The following is a 20,562-nucleotide window of genomic DNA, read 5'->3' on the forward strand; positions in this document are numbered from 1 at the left end:
TTTGGAAATAATGTAAAATTGTAATCATAAATATTTATTCGACCTAAAGAGAACTTAATCAGGCGATAAGAGTATTGTACTGCAAAATTCAAATTATAAAATAAATCATACTACAAGTTAGCAATTGGTAGTTACTACTACTGATATTGTATAATCAGAAATTTAAATCTATTTAATTTTTTTTATATATATTTCATATGCTTTTATTTTTTTGTACCTATTAATGTATAACGAGTTATAGATTTACTATACAATTAATAATGAATTGTATAGAAAAGACGGCAAAGTTGTCCAAGCCCCTCACCTGTATTTCTCTAAAGACTGAAATTATTTTTTTACACAAACCGTTCACTATTTTTTGTCACGCCGTTGAAATTTCATAGGTATTATATCGGTAATTATAATGATTAAATATTAATTAGCAATATAAAAATCATTACAATAAAATGTTTTGCTTCGATAGTACATGTGTGTAATATAATATAAAATATTTTATACATTTTCATTGAGTAGTATGTGAGTATATTATATGTTCATATGCATGTTGTGTATGGACCACAATAGTTTTCCATGATATTTTAAATAATAGAAATATAAAATGTTTCATGAGATTGTCAGGTAGAATGGGCAATTTTTTATAATTTGTTTTAGTAGATCCAGATTAACTAGTTTAGCAAATACGAACGATTTTATTTTGTATTTTAATTTTAGTGTAATTATAGTGGCTTAAGTATATTTTAAGTAGCATATCTCTATACAGGTTTATTGATTTATATAAACTACAAAGATTACACAGATAATGTGTAAAAAAGAATTACACAGTTTAAAATACATCGTGATATTTGAAATATGTCAATTCTATCTTATATTATACTCAAATAATAAACCTAAATATTTTTTTTTTAGATATTCTAATTATAGAATGGTTTGGACTTTTAGTATCATTATTCACTATAGATATAAATTCTGAAATGGAAATTGTGTATAATCATACAAAGAAAAAGCTATAAAGATTGTTTTATCATAATTTATTGTTATTTTTTAGGTTTAGTTTTTGTAAAAACCAATTTAATTTAAAATATGCTTTGATTTATACTTATTTCCGTATTTTTACGAAAACCATAAACATGTATTAGCTATATAAAGTAACTATTGAACCATCTATTTCAAAATCACATAAATTAAAACTATTTAATAAACAAAATTGGCCCAAGTACGCGTTCAAGTATGTCATCATTTATTTAATATTTATTACTTATAGTCTTATTTAAAATTATCTTTAGAATTCACTAATTTAAATAAACATTTTAAACATTCATTTAAAATTCCAAAACTAAGCAGTATTTTAACTTTTTATGGTCTACATCAGTGATTGTCAACTTTTTAACAATACGGAACATCAATTCATATAATATATACTATTTTCAATCTACTCTATTAGAAGGTTAATTATTGCGAAATAAATTATTAATGTAGTGATAAAAAGATGTGCCAACAGAAATATTTATTTCATTTATATTATTGTTGTACAATGAAATAAAAATACATAGATCAATGAGATATAAGTGCTTGACATGTAGTCTACAAGTATTTAATTCGAGGACGAACTGTTGAAAAGTTTACTCTCAATTCTTCTTTTACGGATTGAAGCCGTTCTCTTTTTTTCTTTTTATTGTTGTGACTGCTGAAAATCTTTGTTCGTACAGATACGATGTGGAGAATGGTAATAAAATTGTTATTGCTTTTATAGATATTTCAGGAAATTCTACTTGAGCGCATATCGCGGCACACTTAAAGAAAGCTCACGGCACTACAGTTGAAAACTACTGAACTACACCCTACAAATGGTTTATTAAATAGATGATAATGATACTTCAATTTTAAACTTTAGTGTTAATAAATATTTTATAAATACAATTCATTATCGAACTAATTTATACAGCACGTTTCCGTTATATTAATTTTTATACTTTAAGAAATATAAATATATTTTTAAACTCATTTGAAAGTGCGTATTTTTAGATTTTTTAGTCATTTTAAATTTTTTCAATGCACTTTTTAGTTTTTGTGATTATTCTTTTTTTGTTATTTGAAACATTAAAACTTCAACCTTAATTAAACCTTAAGAACATAGTTTTATTATTTTAATAATACATTAGAAAATCATCAATAACTTTATCATCGTATTTTAATTTGATGTTTAACTATTAAATCTTTAGCAATTTACGTTATTCCCCATCAACATTTTCAAATTGTTATATGCAATTGTTTATTAATAATAGACGACTTATCCTAATGATAGATTAATATTTACTTCAATAGTATAAACTGGGTGTTTGTTCATTGTCCATCAGTAAAACCGTGTAATGTTGTGCTAAGGTGATAGTATACATGGTTATGTGATTTTATAATTCTATACAACAGCAGTTAACATTTTTTACCATCTATTAAAATGTTTTCAAATTGAAAATATCTATTTTATCAAGGATTGGTTTAAATAATTGTGTCCATCGATATATCGATGTTTTACTTCAAAATAATATATGAAATATAAGGGGACAAAAAATATAATTTACAGTATAAATATCGTGTATAAAATATAAATTTATATTTGATTTATTATCTTACTTATTGATAAGTTGCAATAACTGCAGAAAGTAGTAATAAAAATAATATGTATTGTAGTTATGGTAGACTCATAACTATGTTATAGTAAATATGAAATTTCATTTTGATTTATATTTCGTATTAACACAACATATTTTACTTTAAAAATCATAATATCTCGAATTGAAATCTTTATCGAGATAATTTATGTAACCGATAATATTATTCAATCATTGTGATTTGAAATGATGTTTGTTACTGTATTTAACATTTTAAATGTTTATTAAATAGTTTCAATATGACAAGAATATATTTTTCAAATTTTATATAACGTATGTAAGACACTTAAATAAACTAATTTCGCTAAAAATTGTGTAATTTCTGCAGGTATTTATTTTTTCTTATTTATGAAAAAAAAAAATAAAAAATTGAAAAAATTGAATCTAAAATATTTTTTTATACATATTAATAGGTGTTATTTCACATTTTATTTGTAGTTATATACCTACTAAATTAGCAGTCATAGATATATTCAACAATAATTTTTCGACAACTATTGGATAGTTTTTATAACTACACGATCTTTATTTATTGTACAACAAATTTTTCGATTTTTTTTTTTTTGTTGAATGTGATTAAAAAGTTTTATGAAATGCATCTATTATGTATGTTAGATAGTTCACATTTTTATGTATAACATTATCATATATAAATTAAAACAGATATATTTTTTTAATAATAGTTTATGATAGTATTTTTTATAATATTTTTAATACAATTAATCTATTTAATTTTTATAATGATATTACATTATACTATCGAGCGCTGAGATGGACAACGATAGGAAAATAACTAACTTTTCAGCTCAGGTGTATTCTGTCCGGCTTTTTTAATAATGAGTTCTTAATAGTTTTCATTATGATTGTTTTCTTTATTGAATTATTATTACATAAATCATCCGTATTTCTATGTTGTATATAAAATAAAAATATGTCAAAAATTAAATTTATTCTTTACTCTAAATAATTGATAAGTTTTATTAAAATTTTAAAACACATTTTGATATAAAATAATAACGTACATAACTGTAATGAAATTATATTTTGTTCTACATGACAACTATTATAATTTATTTTATAAATTATAGCTAGTTCTTACTTTCACATAGTTAAAAACCAAATAGTCATATTGATATATATATATATTTATATATAAACTGTTTTTATTGTTTTAGTAATCTTCAGTAAATTTAAATGCCAATAGTCGCGTTTTAATAGAACATTTCAAATATAATTGAAACATTTTATAATTTATTTTAAACAACAAAGTATTAAATTTAAACCTATAACTAAGAATTCAATAATAATAACAAACAAGGATTTTCCAATAATAGTTTTTACCAATTATGATTTACACCAATACGCCCTAAAAATTATATTTATTATGATATTGTCAAAGAAATTATTAATGTATATGTGTTACTGATGTACTAATAATAGTCATGGTACTAATACACAAGCAAACTTGGTTAAGAATTTCAATAGGTACTGTTTATTTCTACCCTTTTAGATAGCAAAAATAGAATTCAAATTAAATAGGTATATACACAGTTATGTAAAAAGTTTCAACCAATGAAACAACTGAAAGATGAATATGCGCATTTTAGTATTTTACTCACTATCACGCGGGACATTCAACTGTTATTGTGGAATAGTCATTCACGAACTCCGTAGTCTCAGGTAAGCACATTTTAACATATATATTTTTTACAACTTAAATTCTGATGTATAATTATTTTCGCCTACCTATTCATAATTGTTTTTATAAATTTTATTTGAGCGATAAATTTGTTTGATTTATTTAAATGTTAAATATTGTTTTGAATAATTGCGTGATTGCATTATATAATTATATATTTAAATTTTTTAGGGGAAATTTTCACGTTCATCTACATTATTTACAAATTAGATTTTTAATTAAATAAATAATATTAATGTAAATTTTTCTTTTAAACTGTTTCAATATCACTTTTAGTGTATAGCCAGGTAATAAAAAGTTATATTATTATTCGATTAAGATAATTTTGAGGTACAGAATACAATGCAACATTCTGATTCAACGTTTTTATTGTAATTAAAAATCAAAATAATTATTTTTTTAATAAAAGATAAATATAATTTAAACATATCACATTTAAACTACTCTTTTATTTTTTAATTTGTTTTTCCAAAAATAATATAGTTATTAAATTTATATTATTCATTAATTGACATATTTATTATAAATTCATTATAAAATTAAGATTTATAATTAAAGAACATATTAATTTTTTTGTTTTTTACTTTTTATAAATACGTATCAGTTTGAAAAATTAAGAATTTAAAAAAAATTATGATTTAAACCAATTTTGATTATTCTATAATTATGTAATTAATTGATTATCATTGTTTTTAGAAACACAATTATTAAATTACTATAATACGATATTAAGTATTTAAAAAAATATTGTTTGGCATATCAGTATTTGTTTAACAATAATTTTTAATTACACAATTTTGAAGTTTTATCGATTTAAAATTATATTACGTATACTGTTCTTTATTTAAATTTTCTATTTAAAATAATAGTTATTTTATGATTATTTTGATTTTTTCATTTATAAATTAAATTTAATCTTTAAAGTTTTGATTCTTAGTATTAATATATACATATTGAGTGATCCTTCTATCGAACGACACTCATTATTTCAAAATCTATAAATGTTTTTGAAAAAAAGATTGTCAACATAATTTCTTGTTGAAGAAAAAAAATATTTTTATCGTTATAATTTTTAGTTTTTTACTTTTTGAATGATAACATACATTTTAAATTTCATATTTTGGATTAATTATTTTTTTTAGTAATGCGGTACATAAAAATTTATATTCGGACGGGTAGTTTATAAGTTACAACTTATAAGTATTTAAAATTTTTGTAAGCGAAATAATAGACCAACATTTTGAAGAGTATACCTCTCCATATCGTTCACCCTAAAATTTATATACTCATAGTTCATAAACTACTTGTTTGAATTTCGAAATTATGTATCGAAATATTCCGAAAAATATTCTGCATCAAAATGTGGAATTAAAAATCTATGTCGTAATTCAAACAGTATAAGACTTAAAAAACATAACGATAGAAATTATTAAAAAAGTATTGTTTTATTTTCACTAGAAATTATGTAAAACAGTTATTTTCAGAAAACATTAATACCTACATCTTCATATATTTAATGTTGTTCGATAAAAGAATCACACAGTTTATATATTTATAATAAGAATCAAACTATCAAAATTTATATCAGTGAAGTTGAAATGTTAGTCATTAAAACCAATAGTTGATCATACAACTACCTACTTAATTCAAACAAAAGTTACGAAAAATATATGGTGTACACGTTTCTTAAAGATTTGCTAACTCATCATTAAGTACAAAAAATAACATGAGTAGACAAAGATCGTATAAAATCAACAAAGGTATATAAATCCACTACAAGAGCACTCGAAAAAGTTCAATAGGAGAAAAGAAAGTCAGGTACTCCTTGCTCCTTCCTTACCCCTCGAGTAGATTGGTATCGTGAATTTTGATTAAAAAAAGTTACCAAATTACAATATACAAGTTTATGTACAGATTATGGTCATGGATTCGCTATAAATTTAACATTTATTTGAATTGAACTGCATGTATAATATAACAATATATTCATACAATTTAATATAGTATACGAGATGATATATATGTGTATAAATTCTTAAAACTTGTTGAAGATTTAATAATGTTATAGTATAACATAGTATACCTATATTATTTGTTACCTATGTGTATTATAGGTATTATAATTAAATATTATTATGAGTCAAATTGTATGTATCAATTTGATTAAAGTTATTTAATTTTTACCATGGAGGGTAAAAATACACATACTTATTGGCTATTAGATTATTTTAATTTTATATTTGTGATACTTATGGTTTCTTGTTAATGTGTTCAAGTTTGTAGTTACAATGTTTTTGTAAACTAAATCTTAAGTAGACATAGCTATATTTATATTTAGTAGTCAGTCGACACTCAACACTATTGCTGTCTTAACAATAGTAGTTTGTGATCGTAGGAAAGTTCATATAGAGTAGAGTGATATTACATAAATTAATTTATGTTTTTTTTTTCTACTTTAAATAAAAAGTTACCAGTAAGGTACTTGCCCTATAGGTCAATTAAAAAAAGATTTTTTAGTACAGCGGTATTATTTGGGAAAGTTTAATTTACTCTGACCGTGTGTTAAATCATAAAATATTTATGACCAAACATAATATTATATTCCATGTAGGGAGTGGATTTTATTGTAAATACATAGTTTTATTGAAATGAGATATTTTATATCTGATAAAAAATGTATACGATTTAGATGATTCTAATTAAAATAAACTCAAATTTATTTTACATATTTTTACATATTATAGTAATTTTTGTTTTTTTATTAATTTTCGAAGATCATAAGCATTATCTGCTTAGTCGTCTAAATTAATAAGATTAGTAATTTTTGACGACCACCAAATATTATACATTATCTAAATGGTATTTTGATACTGAATCGGCCGCAACTATTGAAACAACAAATTCACTAATACAAAACAACTTGACATACATTCTGCAAGTTTTTGTTTTTTGATTCAGACAATTAAGCGACTGGAAACTAAAAACATGTCTTTGATAAAAAATATTAGCATTGTAAAAAAGTCTGCAGATAAATTAGAAAAAGCTCAAGGGCACACGGGAGAAATAGTCAAAAATAAATTTGCCAATATAATTGAAAAACTTCTGGATTTCAAACTATTAAAATCATCACAGATATTTTAATCAGTAAAAATCAAAAAGGATCTCTGAACATTGAATTTCACTCCTTCTGATATAGTAAAAATGAATTACGACCCAATCACATCTGTTGACGTAGAACGGTCATTTAGTGAATACAAGAGTATTCTTCGATCAAACCATCACAATTTTTAATTTTCAAACCTTCAACAATATGTTATTTATCATTGCTTTGTTCTGGAATAATACTTATAGTTTTATATATCTACATAGTTTATATTACTTTTATTTATACAATATTTTTATTTTTTTTTTGTAATTTTCAATACTAATACGTTTTTTCAATATTTACATATTTTTAATTTTTTTAACATATTTTTATAAAAATAATTACATATTTTGATTTTTTTATTACAATAATCTCCGTTCCCTAATTCCATGTCATAAATCAACTAGGTATTTATGTATAAGGTATATTAGGTAAGTAAAGAATTTAGGGTTAAAAAAAAAATATGAAAATATTATTCATACATTTTATTTGTAAGTTCTAACAGTTATGTAATAAAATTTTAGTAACTTTTATACGTCTTAAATAGTCATTCTTTAAAAATAAAAATACAAACGGTATTAACTGCGAGTATTTATGTTCACTATTATTCAAAATATTTACAGTTAATGCATAAAACAGAAATAATAATATTCAATAAAAACGCAAACCGCAGTCGTACATGTTAATAAAACGTCTATACAATATATCGTTTAAATTAAAAACAAAAATTTAATACACCTAGCTAATAATAATTTTTTTTTATTTTGTCTAACTTTTATCTTTGAATGGAATTTCTTAATTATACATCAGTTATAAATTAATTTCCAGTAAGCATTTAAACTGTTTTTTTTTTGTTTTTGGTTGATATATTATCAATGTTGAGGATAGATAATTAATAATTTATCTAGATAAAGATAAAAATGAATACATTTTTATCTAGATAAATATTAGATATCAATCTTTGAGTTAATATAACAAAAAAAAAAAAAAAAAATACTTATCAAAACAATAATATTTTTAATTTTAATTTTTTTTTTTATACCATAAAAATAAATCATCTAGATAGGTACTCATAGATAACTAGAATTTTATCTAGATGAAGATAAAGATAAATTAGTCGAGAATTATCTAGATAAGATAAATAATAAATCAATTCTATCTAGATAATTCATCTAGATATTTGCCAAAACTGATTTTATAAAATCACTTATTTTATTTTTATTACAATTTGGATAATTGGTTTAGAATGTTTAGTCAATATTATTTTAAAAGTGTTAAGTTTGAATTTCATTAAATTATTAAAAGAAATATTTTTGAAATAAATAACTCACAAGTTATTTTATCTATTAAATTATACACATACTTAAGCATTAAAAGGTATTAACAAAATATTTCTAAGCTAAATACATTATTTTTTATTACAGATTTAAATTAAAGTGATTATTCAGATATGAATAGGATGACTACCAATATTCTAAATTCATGCGATTCTAATTCATCGTATAACTTAATTACTTCCAATGGTAAGTATTATAAAATTTAATATTGTACTTTAAAACATAACACAAATAATAAAACTATACGTTAAAAAAATGTGTTTTTAAATAAATATTAAAACATTTCATAACTATATTTCATTGCTTAATTTATAAATATTTATAAACATGAATTATAAGGTACTAATAAGTTATATTTAAATTTTGGAGTAGATTTACCAGTCACTGATTCAGTGCTTATTAGTAGTTATCTTTACATGAATGTATATGTTACATTAATTAATAATTATTTTTCTGATGATTTAATTATATATAATTTAATAATTGGTATTTATTAGTATATTAATTTAAAATTTTAATATTACGTATTTAAAAACTATTAGTTATTTATTATTTACTATATTATTTAATTAATTTTTAATAGCTATTTTTTAAGCAATATTATATTTGATTAGTATTGAGTATTTAGCATCTTAAATTTTGTTTCAGATAAATTTTGTAATTGGTTCTATGATGAAAAAACATGTTGGCCAATTGCAAAAGCCAATACCAATGTATCACAACCATGTCCAAAAGAACAAGGATTTGACAAAATGAGTAACTTATTATTATTATACTAATTTTTTAATTTTAAGTTTATAAAATATCGGCTTTATAATATGTCAGAATTAATAATCAGTTCGAGTTTTTAAATTTATATTCTGATTTTAATCGTAATAAAACTATTAAAATTATTAAATAAGATACCTATATATTGAATTATGTTAGGATATGCTATGCGATTTGATTAAAATATTATTAAAATTAATCAAATCCAAATTATATTCTAAAAAATTGTCAGATAATAGCAGTAAAAATTACTAATTAATAATAAAGTATTTTTAGTAAAAAAACAGTAATACATTTATGAATAAGTAATAAACATATATACTACAACATTAGAAATAAAAAACGAGACATTTTTTTCTGTCAACTTATTTATACAAATATAAATTTTTTATAATTATTAATTTACCATTGCTTTTGTTTAGTATAAGTCATTAAAATTAAAATTATATAATTGTGTTAATTACCATTTTATATTATTTTAGAGATGGCCTATAAATATTGTACAGAAGATGGAAGTTGGGAAAATGTAACAAATTTGTTTGGATCAACTGATTATAGTAGTTGTTATACTCCAGAACTAACGGAAATGCTAGAAAAACTTGGATCAGACTACGATACAAAAGTAGAGTCAGATAATTTATAGTTGATAACAGTTATTTCAAGTTTTTTTTTTTTTTAAGCGAAAACTTAATATTGCTATTAATACTGGAGTAATTGAAGTAGTCGGATGCCTAGTATCTATTGTTTCACTGATTATATCATTATGTATTTTTATCAGGCACAAGTAAGTATATATAAGTTGCTTTTAAAATATACGCATATTTATTGTAGTGTACATTGAAATTATATTGTAATATAATTAGCTAATCCTGCATAACATTGCCCGTCATAAATTGAACGCTCGTGAATTTAACCCTTTTTAAATTTCGTTAATTAAAAAAAAAAAATAAAACGTAAGTTATAAAAAGTAGTCGATGAAACTACGGATTTTGCTGAATGTATTGATGAAAATTCCATGAAAATCGGTCGAAAAATTTTACATAAGGGTCATTCATTTAAGACATTTGATTGTATATTATGCATGATAGATCCTACGCGGTATTGCCTGCGATAAATCAAATAATACAAGTGGATTTATCTTCCTTAATCTAGTAATAGCATATAGCATAAATATAAAGTAAATAATAGGTTCATTTAATGTTGTCTTTTGAAATTACTTAAAAATGTAATTTAATAATACACATGTATACTTATACATATTGCAAATGAAAGAGTGGTATACATATAGGTAGATTATACGATTAAAATGTTATTGGAAAATATGTATTAAAAATTCTATGCCTATTTGTTTTAAAGTTTAAATCGCCATTCTAAGGAATGTAATAAATATACGAGTTTCTGTCATAACGAGGGATTAGGAAGCTTAGGTCTTAGAAATCTTAGAGTACCTTTCACATAATACAATAGCAAATCATTAAAAATAATACCTATATAATCCAAAGTTGATTACAAATTGCAATAACGTAGAAATTTGACATTATTTACTTTGCAACAAGTTTCATGTTTTCAATTCGTTAAAAACACGGTCAAGTTACTGTGAAATAATATGAAAGTGTACAAAATATGTATATATACAATACATTTGTCACATGTATATTTACTCAGATTTTAAGAACATTTTAACTGGTTAAATTTGAAGAAAGGTTATAAGACACGTAATAATCACAGTGTTTAATTATCTATTGGTATACTACTAAGATTTACCTTCAAACGTTGTTGCTTGATTTCTATTCACACAATTAAAACGGTAGATTTAATAATATTAAGGTCCATAGTATTTATTTACTAATCTATCAATGTAGTACTCAAACTTTTCGAACTATTCAGCTGTTCTAATACGTGTTAACCTAAAAAATGCATTAAAAAAAAAAAAAAAAATTATAAAACTAATAATAAGGTTTTTACTTGCACTTTAATTTCAATGTTGTAAACTTTGAATTATTCACAACATAAAGTGAATAATATGGTGTAATGGTGTAAGGTTTTAACATTTGTATTAAATTTTGAAAATTGTTAAATATTTTTAAATAATATTAGATATGGTTATTGATTAGAAGTTGTATACCAATGTAGGTAGTATTGAGTTTAATAGGTATTTTTAATTATGTTTATAATTAAATATTAAGCATAATTTTATCATTATTATTTTAAACATATTTGGTAGTCAATTGTTTGTATTAATAAAATTATTTATATCTTCATATTTTAATACTTGTGTATTATAGTGATGCATCTTTAGGAATATTTCTCAGGAAATGTTTCCGAGAATAAGAAATATTCTCCTAATTTTTGGAAAGTTTCTTTAGAAAAAAAAAAATAAAAAATTTTACGTGTATAAGTATAATAACAAGTATTAGAGCAAAAATAACTGATTAATATATTTTATTATGCATCAATTTGCTAAATTGCTTTACTAACTAACATATTAATCAGCAATATATTAGATCATAATTGATTATAGAATTATAAAACTATTGTTATTTGTTATTTTATTTTTTATAATTAAAATATGTATGTTTGTTGTTCATATTTCACGGACTTATAAACATTTCTAACAAAATTTGCTACATAAATGACTGGTAATAAAAAAAATAAATAACGTGTTGATTAAATTATTTAGTAAAAAATATAAATAGAAAGAAAAATTTGAGCCTTTATTTTTCAAATTATAATATTTTTTTTTTTAAATGACCGTAGATTTAAATAAAAATTGAAAATGCAAACAAATGAAAAATATTTATAAAAAATTAAAATATTCTTGATAAATTACCGGTTTAGGAAATATTTCCGGAAATTTCTCTGAGGATTTTTTTCTGGAAATTGACATATCATTAATTACATATAAATTAAAAATACAAAAATATTTATTTTTATCTTATTACAGGGGTTTATTGGAACAGAGGTTCAAGATACACATGAATTTATTTGTTGCTTTATCACTACAAATGTTTATCAAATTAATTTTAAATATTGATAAACTGGATTTATTTAAAACAAAAAAATACCGTTCAAATGTAACTTGTCTTGTGGATTGTAATAACCAGATCCGTTTAGTGAAAGATGACGATAATTGGTTTTTTGGAATTATGTATACAGTAAGTATAAACATATTGATTTTTGATTTTTATTAATCAATCAAAATTATTTTATTAGTGTCTTTTTTTTTTAGCCAATTATTTGTGAAGGTAGTCAAGTCATATTGGAATGGTCGAAAACTGCTAGTTTTATGTGGATGTACAACGAAGGAGTATATCTGTATAGAATTATCAAATCTAGAGTCTTAAGAATAAATTCAATAAATTTCCGTATGTATTTATTTGGTTGGGGTTTACCAGCTTTAATGACGTCTGTATGGTTGTTGGTAACAATGGTTTATTACAAAAAATCGTCTAGTGTCTGTTGGTGGGGCTACAGTTTGTTACCCTTTTTTTGGATCCTTGAAGGACCCCGTATGATAATTATTATAGTAAGTTTAGGTTAATTAGTCATCAGTGGCTCATCTCTCAATATTTATTATTAATTCGATTAAAATTTATTTTATTTTATATTTTTAATCCTAGGTAAATTTCATAATATTAATCATTGTACTGAGAGAGTTGCTAAAGAAAATTAAATCAAAATTATCACCATCAAATGAGTTGGATATCATAAGGTACTAATATATTTTTACGCGTCACATTAAATATGAAGTAATCAAACAAACAACCAATTTTTAAATGTTCAAAGTATTTAGCATATGTTTTTATAACTATACAATTATGTAATTAAATTATTGTTTTAATGAGTTACATAGAATACACTTATTCAATAAAATGAGAAAACTTTTTACTTAAGTTTATATTATTATTATTTTTTTTTTAGTTGGCTATATAATTAATTGAAAATTATTTAATAACCATTTTATGCTTCAAATTATATTATTAAATTCAACAGTTCTACTTACTGATAAATGGATGGATTTTAAATAAAGAAATTTCGAGTTTTATGATACCTCGTTTAAAAATGTAACATTTAATGAAATTTAGAATCATATTATTTTGGCAATATATTTAATATATGTATAAGTAATTAAGTTTTGCAAGAAATAACAAAAGGGATTCTTAATTTGTACTTATTGAATTAAATTAATTATTAAATAACTTAAATTTTTTTTAAAAAAAATACCTAGTTTTTCAAGAAATAATGTTCTCTCAAAAATAATCATAATTTATAATTATAACTTATAAATGGGTAGCGTTACTATTAAATACGTTTTAATTTACCTAATTACCTTATAATTTATACTTTACAATTATATTATTATTAATATTTTTAATGATTCAAGTTAATAGTAAATAATCATCATGTAAATAGAATATTTAATGTTTACTTATTACTTAAATAATAGATTAATAAAGCCATATTAAGTATACGAGTAATTTTAAAGACAAAATTATGAGGACATTTAAAAAAAAAAATCATGTCGTAAGATTTTTTTATTATTGTGTACTAATATTGATTTTATTTTTTATCCTAGAAAGGTATCCAAAGCAGCTATAGCTCTTGTTCCTTTACTTGGGATTACAAACTTTATATTAGTTATATTACCTGAACCACATTCGAAAAGTCCTGAATTATTTGCTTTTTGGTCATATTCTGCACATATATTACACTCATTCCAGGGCTTAATGGTGTCAATATTATATTGTTTTATGAATAAAGAAGTAAGTATTCTAAAATGCAAAAAAAATAATAGCTATCTAAATAGTTTGAATGTAAGTTATATTTTGATAATATTTTTTTTTATATCTCAATTACAATAGTCGAGATTCATGAATAAAATATTTTTTAAACATATTTAAGTGTAAATAAACAATTTATCGATTTGACTGTTCAATTTATTTTAAAAAATATGTGAAGTTGTGTTGTAATTTATAATGTAGAAAATAATTTAAAATAATTTTTGTTTAATGTAAACTGTATCGTTGTACAGAGAGGATAAATAAAAAAAAGGTATAATATTTATAAACCTTAAATTATAATCTTATGACTGTCATGTTATATATTATGAATTTCAGAACAAGTAATTTATTCAGGGGGAAATTGAGATAATCTTTAGTTGTGTCTTGTGGTGGTCATATGAAAAAAAAAAATAACTTAAACTATTTAAAAGATTAATAATAAAATAATTAAAATAGTCTAATTCTTATAATATTTAATTTAATTTAAAGAAGAAAAACTTTATTTAGGTTATATTGGTTTTTGATCTTTGAAATAACTTTAAATAATATCAGATAAATAAATTTCAAAATCTTAAAAAAATAGGAGCGTGTGCCGAGCATTAAAACTATTGAAATTTGGGTAATAGATAATGCTATATAATAAATTTAATATTATTCGTAAATCATTATCTATTGGTCCTATAGTATTTATTATACCTACAAAGAATTACAAGTATATTATAAAAAAATTTGGAAAAAAGTGATAGGCCAGGGATTATTCGGGCTACGTTACTTTAATATATAATTAAGGTAATGATAATAATATAAATCCTGATCGAAACAGATTTTTATCATGATTATAAGTTATATCGTGTTTAATTAATATGTTCATAACAATATCTTTGTTATTATCGTTTATGAATTTATTTATTATTATGAATATAATATTATTTACTATTTATTAATTAATTATCTAAATAATGATCATTGTTACAGATTAAAAAGTCGTTTGATAAACGAATGATGCTCCAAAAATCACGACGAAATTTTGAAATGGAAATGACATAATATATTTAAAACTTAGAAGATAATATAATCTTTTTTTATAAATATAATTTTTTTTTTATGAACAACAATATAATATACTTGGTTTCTGGTATTTAATTAACCGTTATTTAATATTTTGCACTGTACAAACTTACTATTAATTTAATGTAATAAAAATATGGTTTATGATAAATAGAGTATAGGCAATGAAAAGTAAAATAATTGCTTTAAGTATATAGATTGTACATAATATATGGGTTTTAAATTATTTCGATAATAAAAGTATTTTATTTATAATCTTAAATATTTTTTTTAAAGAACATAATCAATAAATTGTAATATTGTACTAAAATCAAGTATAATTAAAAAAATATATATAATGAATAAAATGTAATTTAAATTTCATTATGAAATAAAATCAAATTGATGGAGTTATCAGCTATTGCAAATATGTGAGTATAATACATTCAATAGATTTTTAATGAGTAATTATAACATTTATATTAAATTCTGAGTGAAGCCGTGGATGTTTTAATTTAATAATGAAGTGTATTTTTTTATGTATATCATGAAACATTTTGATGTATAAATAGGTGCTAGAATTTTTAATTAAGGTAAAACTTATTTATATTTTATATGATTATCTAAAAATGATATTGACAAAGAAACTGATTTAGTTATTTATTTCTTAACTAGTTCATACCATTAAGTATTAATTAGAACTATTACATTTACTCAACACTTTGATAAATAAATATATGTATATTGTTTAATTAGCATAATATTTTTTTAATACTGTATTGTATATGATATTAAAAAAAACAATAACCACACCAGTGTAAATTTCAATATAATTTTCATATGATATTTAATAAATAAATCCAATCATTTTTCTCCCACATTGTATTTTTTAACTTGCTAATTTTGAGAAAACTAATTCTGGAAATGAACTTGATACAAGTAAAGTTCAAACTACTACATTACAGTATTACACAGTATATCCCGCTATATGTAGCTGGAAAAAATTAATTTATTTCGTGATATGTTTTATACAATATGTTAATTGTTTCACAAATTTAAATGTCTGGCTTTTCAAATTGAAATTTATCCTACCACAGAATTATTATTTCAAATTTAAATATTACTAAAAAATTACTTTATCTTGGTATGTTGCGGCTTATCCACTACTTCACTAAAAATTAATTAATGCACGCAGGTGTCCTTCAAGGTGTAGTTTTTTATTTAAAATTTTTATAACTGATTAATTTATGTTTTACACTAGTATTATTGATGACTTAACTCATAAAAAAGCTCTTAAAGACAAAAGTAGCCCTATTATTATTGCTTCCTTATACGTCAAAATGAATCTTTCCTTCCTTAAAAACTGGTACAAAGAGTGAGGAGCGAAAATAAACAAATCTAAATTTATACACTGTATCTTTTTATTTTTTTTTAGGAAAGAAAAATGCCCACTTATTATCAACAACAAACACATTTTGCTAACTGTGCAATACATTAATCATTTAGGCATTATAATTGATCAAAGTTATCTCCACATCTATAAACAAACGTTAATCTTTAAATTATCGTTTTCGTCTTTTCTTCTCTCCTAACCCGCAGTCACATAAAATTACCAACTAAACTATTAATTTATAAATTCTTTCTTGAACCTTTATGCATAAAATCAAATTATGGGATTCTAAACAAAATGTCAAGCATAAACTGTACGTAGCGCTCCCAATTTAAAACCCTTAGAATTATAATTAAAGCACCTTTTTACATTTCCAATCAGTCCTTACATAATGATCTTGGTATTTCTCTAGCTTATGATGAAGTTTTTACAAACGATTCAACTTAAATGTTTAAAACCATACAAATTATTTAATTAAAAAACTTGTGTTATTTAATAAATATATTTGATAATCCCAGAAAAAGATTATAAAAGCAATGGTGTTGAGACCTACTAACTTTGCTAACATTAATATTTTACTAATGATATTATAAATGTATATATGTTACGGGAAATGTAGGAAGTTGGAAATTATACTTAGTGCCTGATTTTCGAGCGCAGTTAGAATAAGTTTAGATTGTTCTGGAATTGTATACAATGCCCAATTAGATTTAGTTGAATATTAAAAATTAGATAAAACATCTTATTGGGTACTTTTTTAAACATAATAAAACCTTCAATTGAGAGCTCAAATATTAGTTGCCTGTTAATAGTCTTTAAAACTATTATCTATTGAATCATTTTTAGGTATTTATTATGAAGAAGTAACATTGTCATCTAAAGATGGTTTGACTGGTAAACAATAAGTTATGATTGAATCTACTGATAATATTTGGTTAGAATTCCTAAAAAAATTAAAGTAAATATGAAAACACAAAATTCAAAATTAATTTTAATATAATGTCAATCCTTGTGTGTATTCATAAATACCTAACTATGAAAAATAACAAAACATTGAAACATACCTATTTACATTATTACACTCAAACACCTTATTCATAGCTATATAATTATTAATATTTCAATAATATATTGGTACTTACCTAAAGTTGAGTTTTTTTTTATATAGATTTGAATCAATACGTGAAATTGTGTAAATTTAAAGTCCAAAACTGCAATGAATAAAAAAATACAATACGCAAATAATTTCATTACTTCATTAGCGTCTAGCAACACATTATGCATATTACAGAAGCAAATAAATGTAATTTTGACGAGTTCTTAAACTTATTTTAGTCTATTTATATAATTATATATATATAGGTTTGAGGTTTACACTGCAGGTGAGTGGCTGAAATCTGTTATGTTCTATGGTCAATAGTGTACAAAAAAAAATTCAGACCAAGGAAATAATGCTCATGTGGCTATGTACAAGTTATTTAAGTACTTAAATAATTGATACAACTATTGAAACTATTTAGTGTATTTATTATTAAGTTGATTCAACTTTTAGTTAATAACTAAAACTACGTTGTATTTTTTTATTAAATAGAAATAGTTATGGATTTATAACCAATAAATTCTGGTAATAAAATCAAAACAATTTTAAGCAAGATAAATGCATTATAAATTGTAATATCTAACGTACTAATAACTTATATTTTGTTAGCAGAGAAATAATAATTAAAACATGTGTGCGGCGAATAGAGAAGTTCCGAGTGACGGAGTGAGCCGAGTTATTTTTACGCATATTTTTTATTAAACATACCTAATAACATTGATTATAAATATGTAGTACTGTACTAGTAGTTATTTCAAATCGATGCAAATAGAGGCAAAGGTTAGTTATATTAATAAATAATAATACTAATAAACACGAGGTCATTGATGTACTCACATTGGAAAATATTTTGTAAACGGTGTGTTTGACTCGTTTGTAGCCTTTGTAATTTACAACGGATGGGCGTCATCATCAGTGTGGAATGGTGAGTTACGATAATGCTGTTTTAAATGAACTACAGCGTGTGCAGTAAACTTCGAAAAGTCCAATGTCATGATTCGTATCTCAGTCCTACTTCTACCTCGCGAGTACTTATCTGACGCGTCGTTGTGCAGAATCGCTGCAGATGGAAGATTATGCGTATGTTGTACTAGTGGAGAACTTACTAAAAAGAAAAAAAAATACAGATATTGATAGAAAAACTGCAGTGTTTACTTATAATATTTAATGCTAATATTTTGGACGTGTCTGAAGGATTTGACGATTTCAAACTAAAATGATTCGTAAACACGAAGGTACGTCACTTCTTCCAGATTGTTCTTTCTGTATGTCATTTATGTATAACTGATCGCTTACCAGTTAGCAGATACAGAGAAGAACTGATCGATTGGTTTTTGTTACGCTCGACGCACCGAGTACCGATTCGTACAGTGCAATCTGGAATGTGGATTATATAGGATACTTAGACATTTTTTTGTGCCAGTGATACGTTTTTTTACTCCGTCTTAAGAGGCCGCCACCGGATGTAAAAGTGAGACGTATAAAATGCTCCAGAGGTGATGCTGTGCGCCATAGAATCTACGTGACAGCGACGGGGTCCGCGCACCGTAGTCGTCGGAAAGATACATTATTATTTCACAGACCGTTCTTTAGAACATTTAGTGTTAATGCAGTTGACCGTTGCGTAAATTGTAGCCCATGTATTTCTTTTACAGTAGCATGCGCGTGCTCTCTTCTAGCCTATAACCTATTCATTTATTGAAGCTCTTATTTTCTTAAATATTTTTATCAATACATTAAGTACATTAACTATTTTACATCATAGCTTGATTTATATATTTATAATCTAATAACTTTTTAAACAAAAATAAATAATAGAATCATTACGATTAAATTTAATTTTTTAATAAATGTGTTGCGTTTTTACTTTATAACTTTTTGGTGACCTAAAATACTTTTTGTGCAATAGTTTTTTATTCTTTTATACACGTATGAATAATATTTTTTATATAGTTTTGATTAGAAAAAATTAATTATATTTACTTTTTTTATTTTAAATATCATAGAAGTTGTTAATTGTTGCATATATAATATATGTTAACTTTATTAAATAAAGACTAGGGAGTAATAACAATGTATTCAAATCAATTTCTTTTTTAATTATGATTATGTACCTACCTAAAACGAAAATATTATTATTAAAAAAAAAAAATAATAATAATAATAATAAGAAGAAATACACTAAAATAAAAAGACGTTAAAATCAATAGCTTTTGAAAATTATTGAATGTATTTTATACTGAGAAGTATTAATAAATGTATAAAAATACTAATATACTCGTATGTATTAATATATAAATATATATATATGGTTTTAAAAATAATAATAGCTTATAAGTTCCTATGTATTTTATTACTGTCATTTTCTCTTTTGTATTGAAAATTGTTTTCAAAGAATCTTGATAAATTTTTGATTTTATTTGGATGTCTTTAGCTATTATTAGTGTGAAATGCTTAAAAAAATACCTACCAAAAATTTGGTATTAAAGTGTGTTGTATAGAATAGTTTTATTAATTTCATTAATCACTATTTTAATATACCTATTAATTCGGAAACAAATGAATCAATAGTTGTAATATTGTGAATTATCTTCAAAGTTTTTGTAATTAATCTTTGATCGTTTTACTTG

The 20,562-nt window shown here is 22.7% G+C and overlaps 1 protein-coding gene across 2 annotated transcripts; it reads left to right on the forward strand.

Annotated features, from left to right (window-relative positions):
- The first annotated feature begins 4,293 nt into the window (after positions 1 to 4,293).
- Positions 4,294 to 15,584, forward strand: LOC112596503 (PDF receptor). 2 transcript variants are annotated; one of them, XM_025342221.1, is made up of 10 exons: positions 4,294 to 4,346; positions 8,935 to 9,033; positions 9,496 to 9,603; positions 10,098 to 10,237; positions 10,296 to 10,399; positions 12,560 to 12,770; positions 12,845 to 13,141; positions 13,236 to 13,327; positions 14,192 to 14,378; positions 15,372 to 15,584. In XM_025342221.1, exons 2-10 carry the CDS (start codon positions 8,961 to 8,963, stop codon positions 15,441 to 15,443), a joined length of 1,284 nt encoding a protein of 427 aa, XP_025198006.1. In that variant the 5' UTR covers positions 4,294 to 4,346; positions 8,935 to 8,960; the 3' UTR covers positions 15,444 to 15,584. The 2 variants fall into 2 exon arrangements, with proteins under 2 accessions (XP_025198006.1, XP_025198013.1); XM_025342228.1 differs by lacking the exon at positions 15,372 to 15,584 and having other exon boundaries at positions 14,196 to 14,310.
- Positions 15,585 to 20,562: the final 4,978 nt, after the last annotated feature.

This window comes from Melanaphis sacchari, unplaced genomic scaffold (assembly GCF_002803265.2).
Source record: "Melanaphis sacchari strain LSU unplaced genomic scaffold, SCAv2.0 Contig0_pilon_pilon, whole genome shotgun sequence".
NCBI lineage: Eukaryota > Metazoa > Arthropoda > Insecta > Hemiptera > Aphididae > Melanaphis > Melanaphis sacchari.

Excerpts from the sequence above, each read along its gene's own strand:
- LOC112596503 (XM_025342221.1), top strand. The coding sequence starts at position 8,961 with ATGAATAGGATGACTACCAATATTCTAAATTCATGCGATTCTAATTCA. Across the intron at positions 10,238-10,295 it reads GATCAGACTACGATACAAAA|CGAAAACTTAATATTGCTAT; the intron begins GTAGAGTCAGAT and ends TTTTTTTTTAAG. Across the intron at positions 13,328-14,191 it reads AATGAGTTGGATATCATAAG|AAAGGTATCCAAAGCAGCTA; the intron begins GTACTAATATAT and ends TTTTTATCCTAG.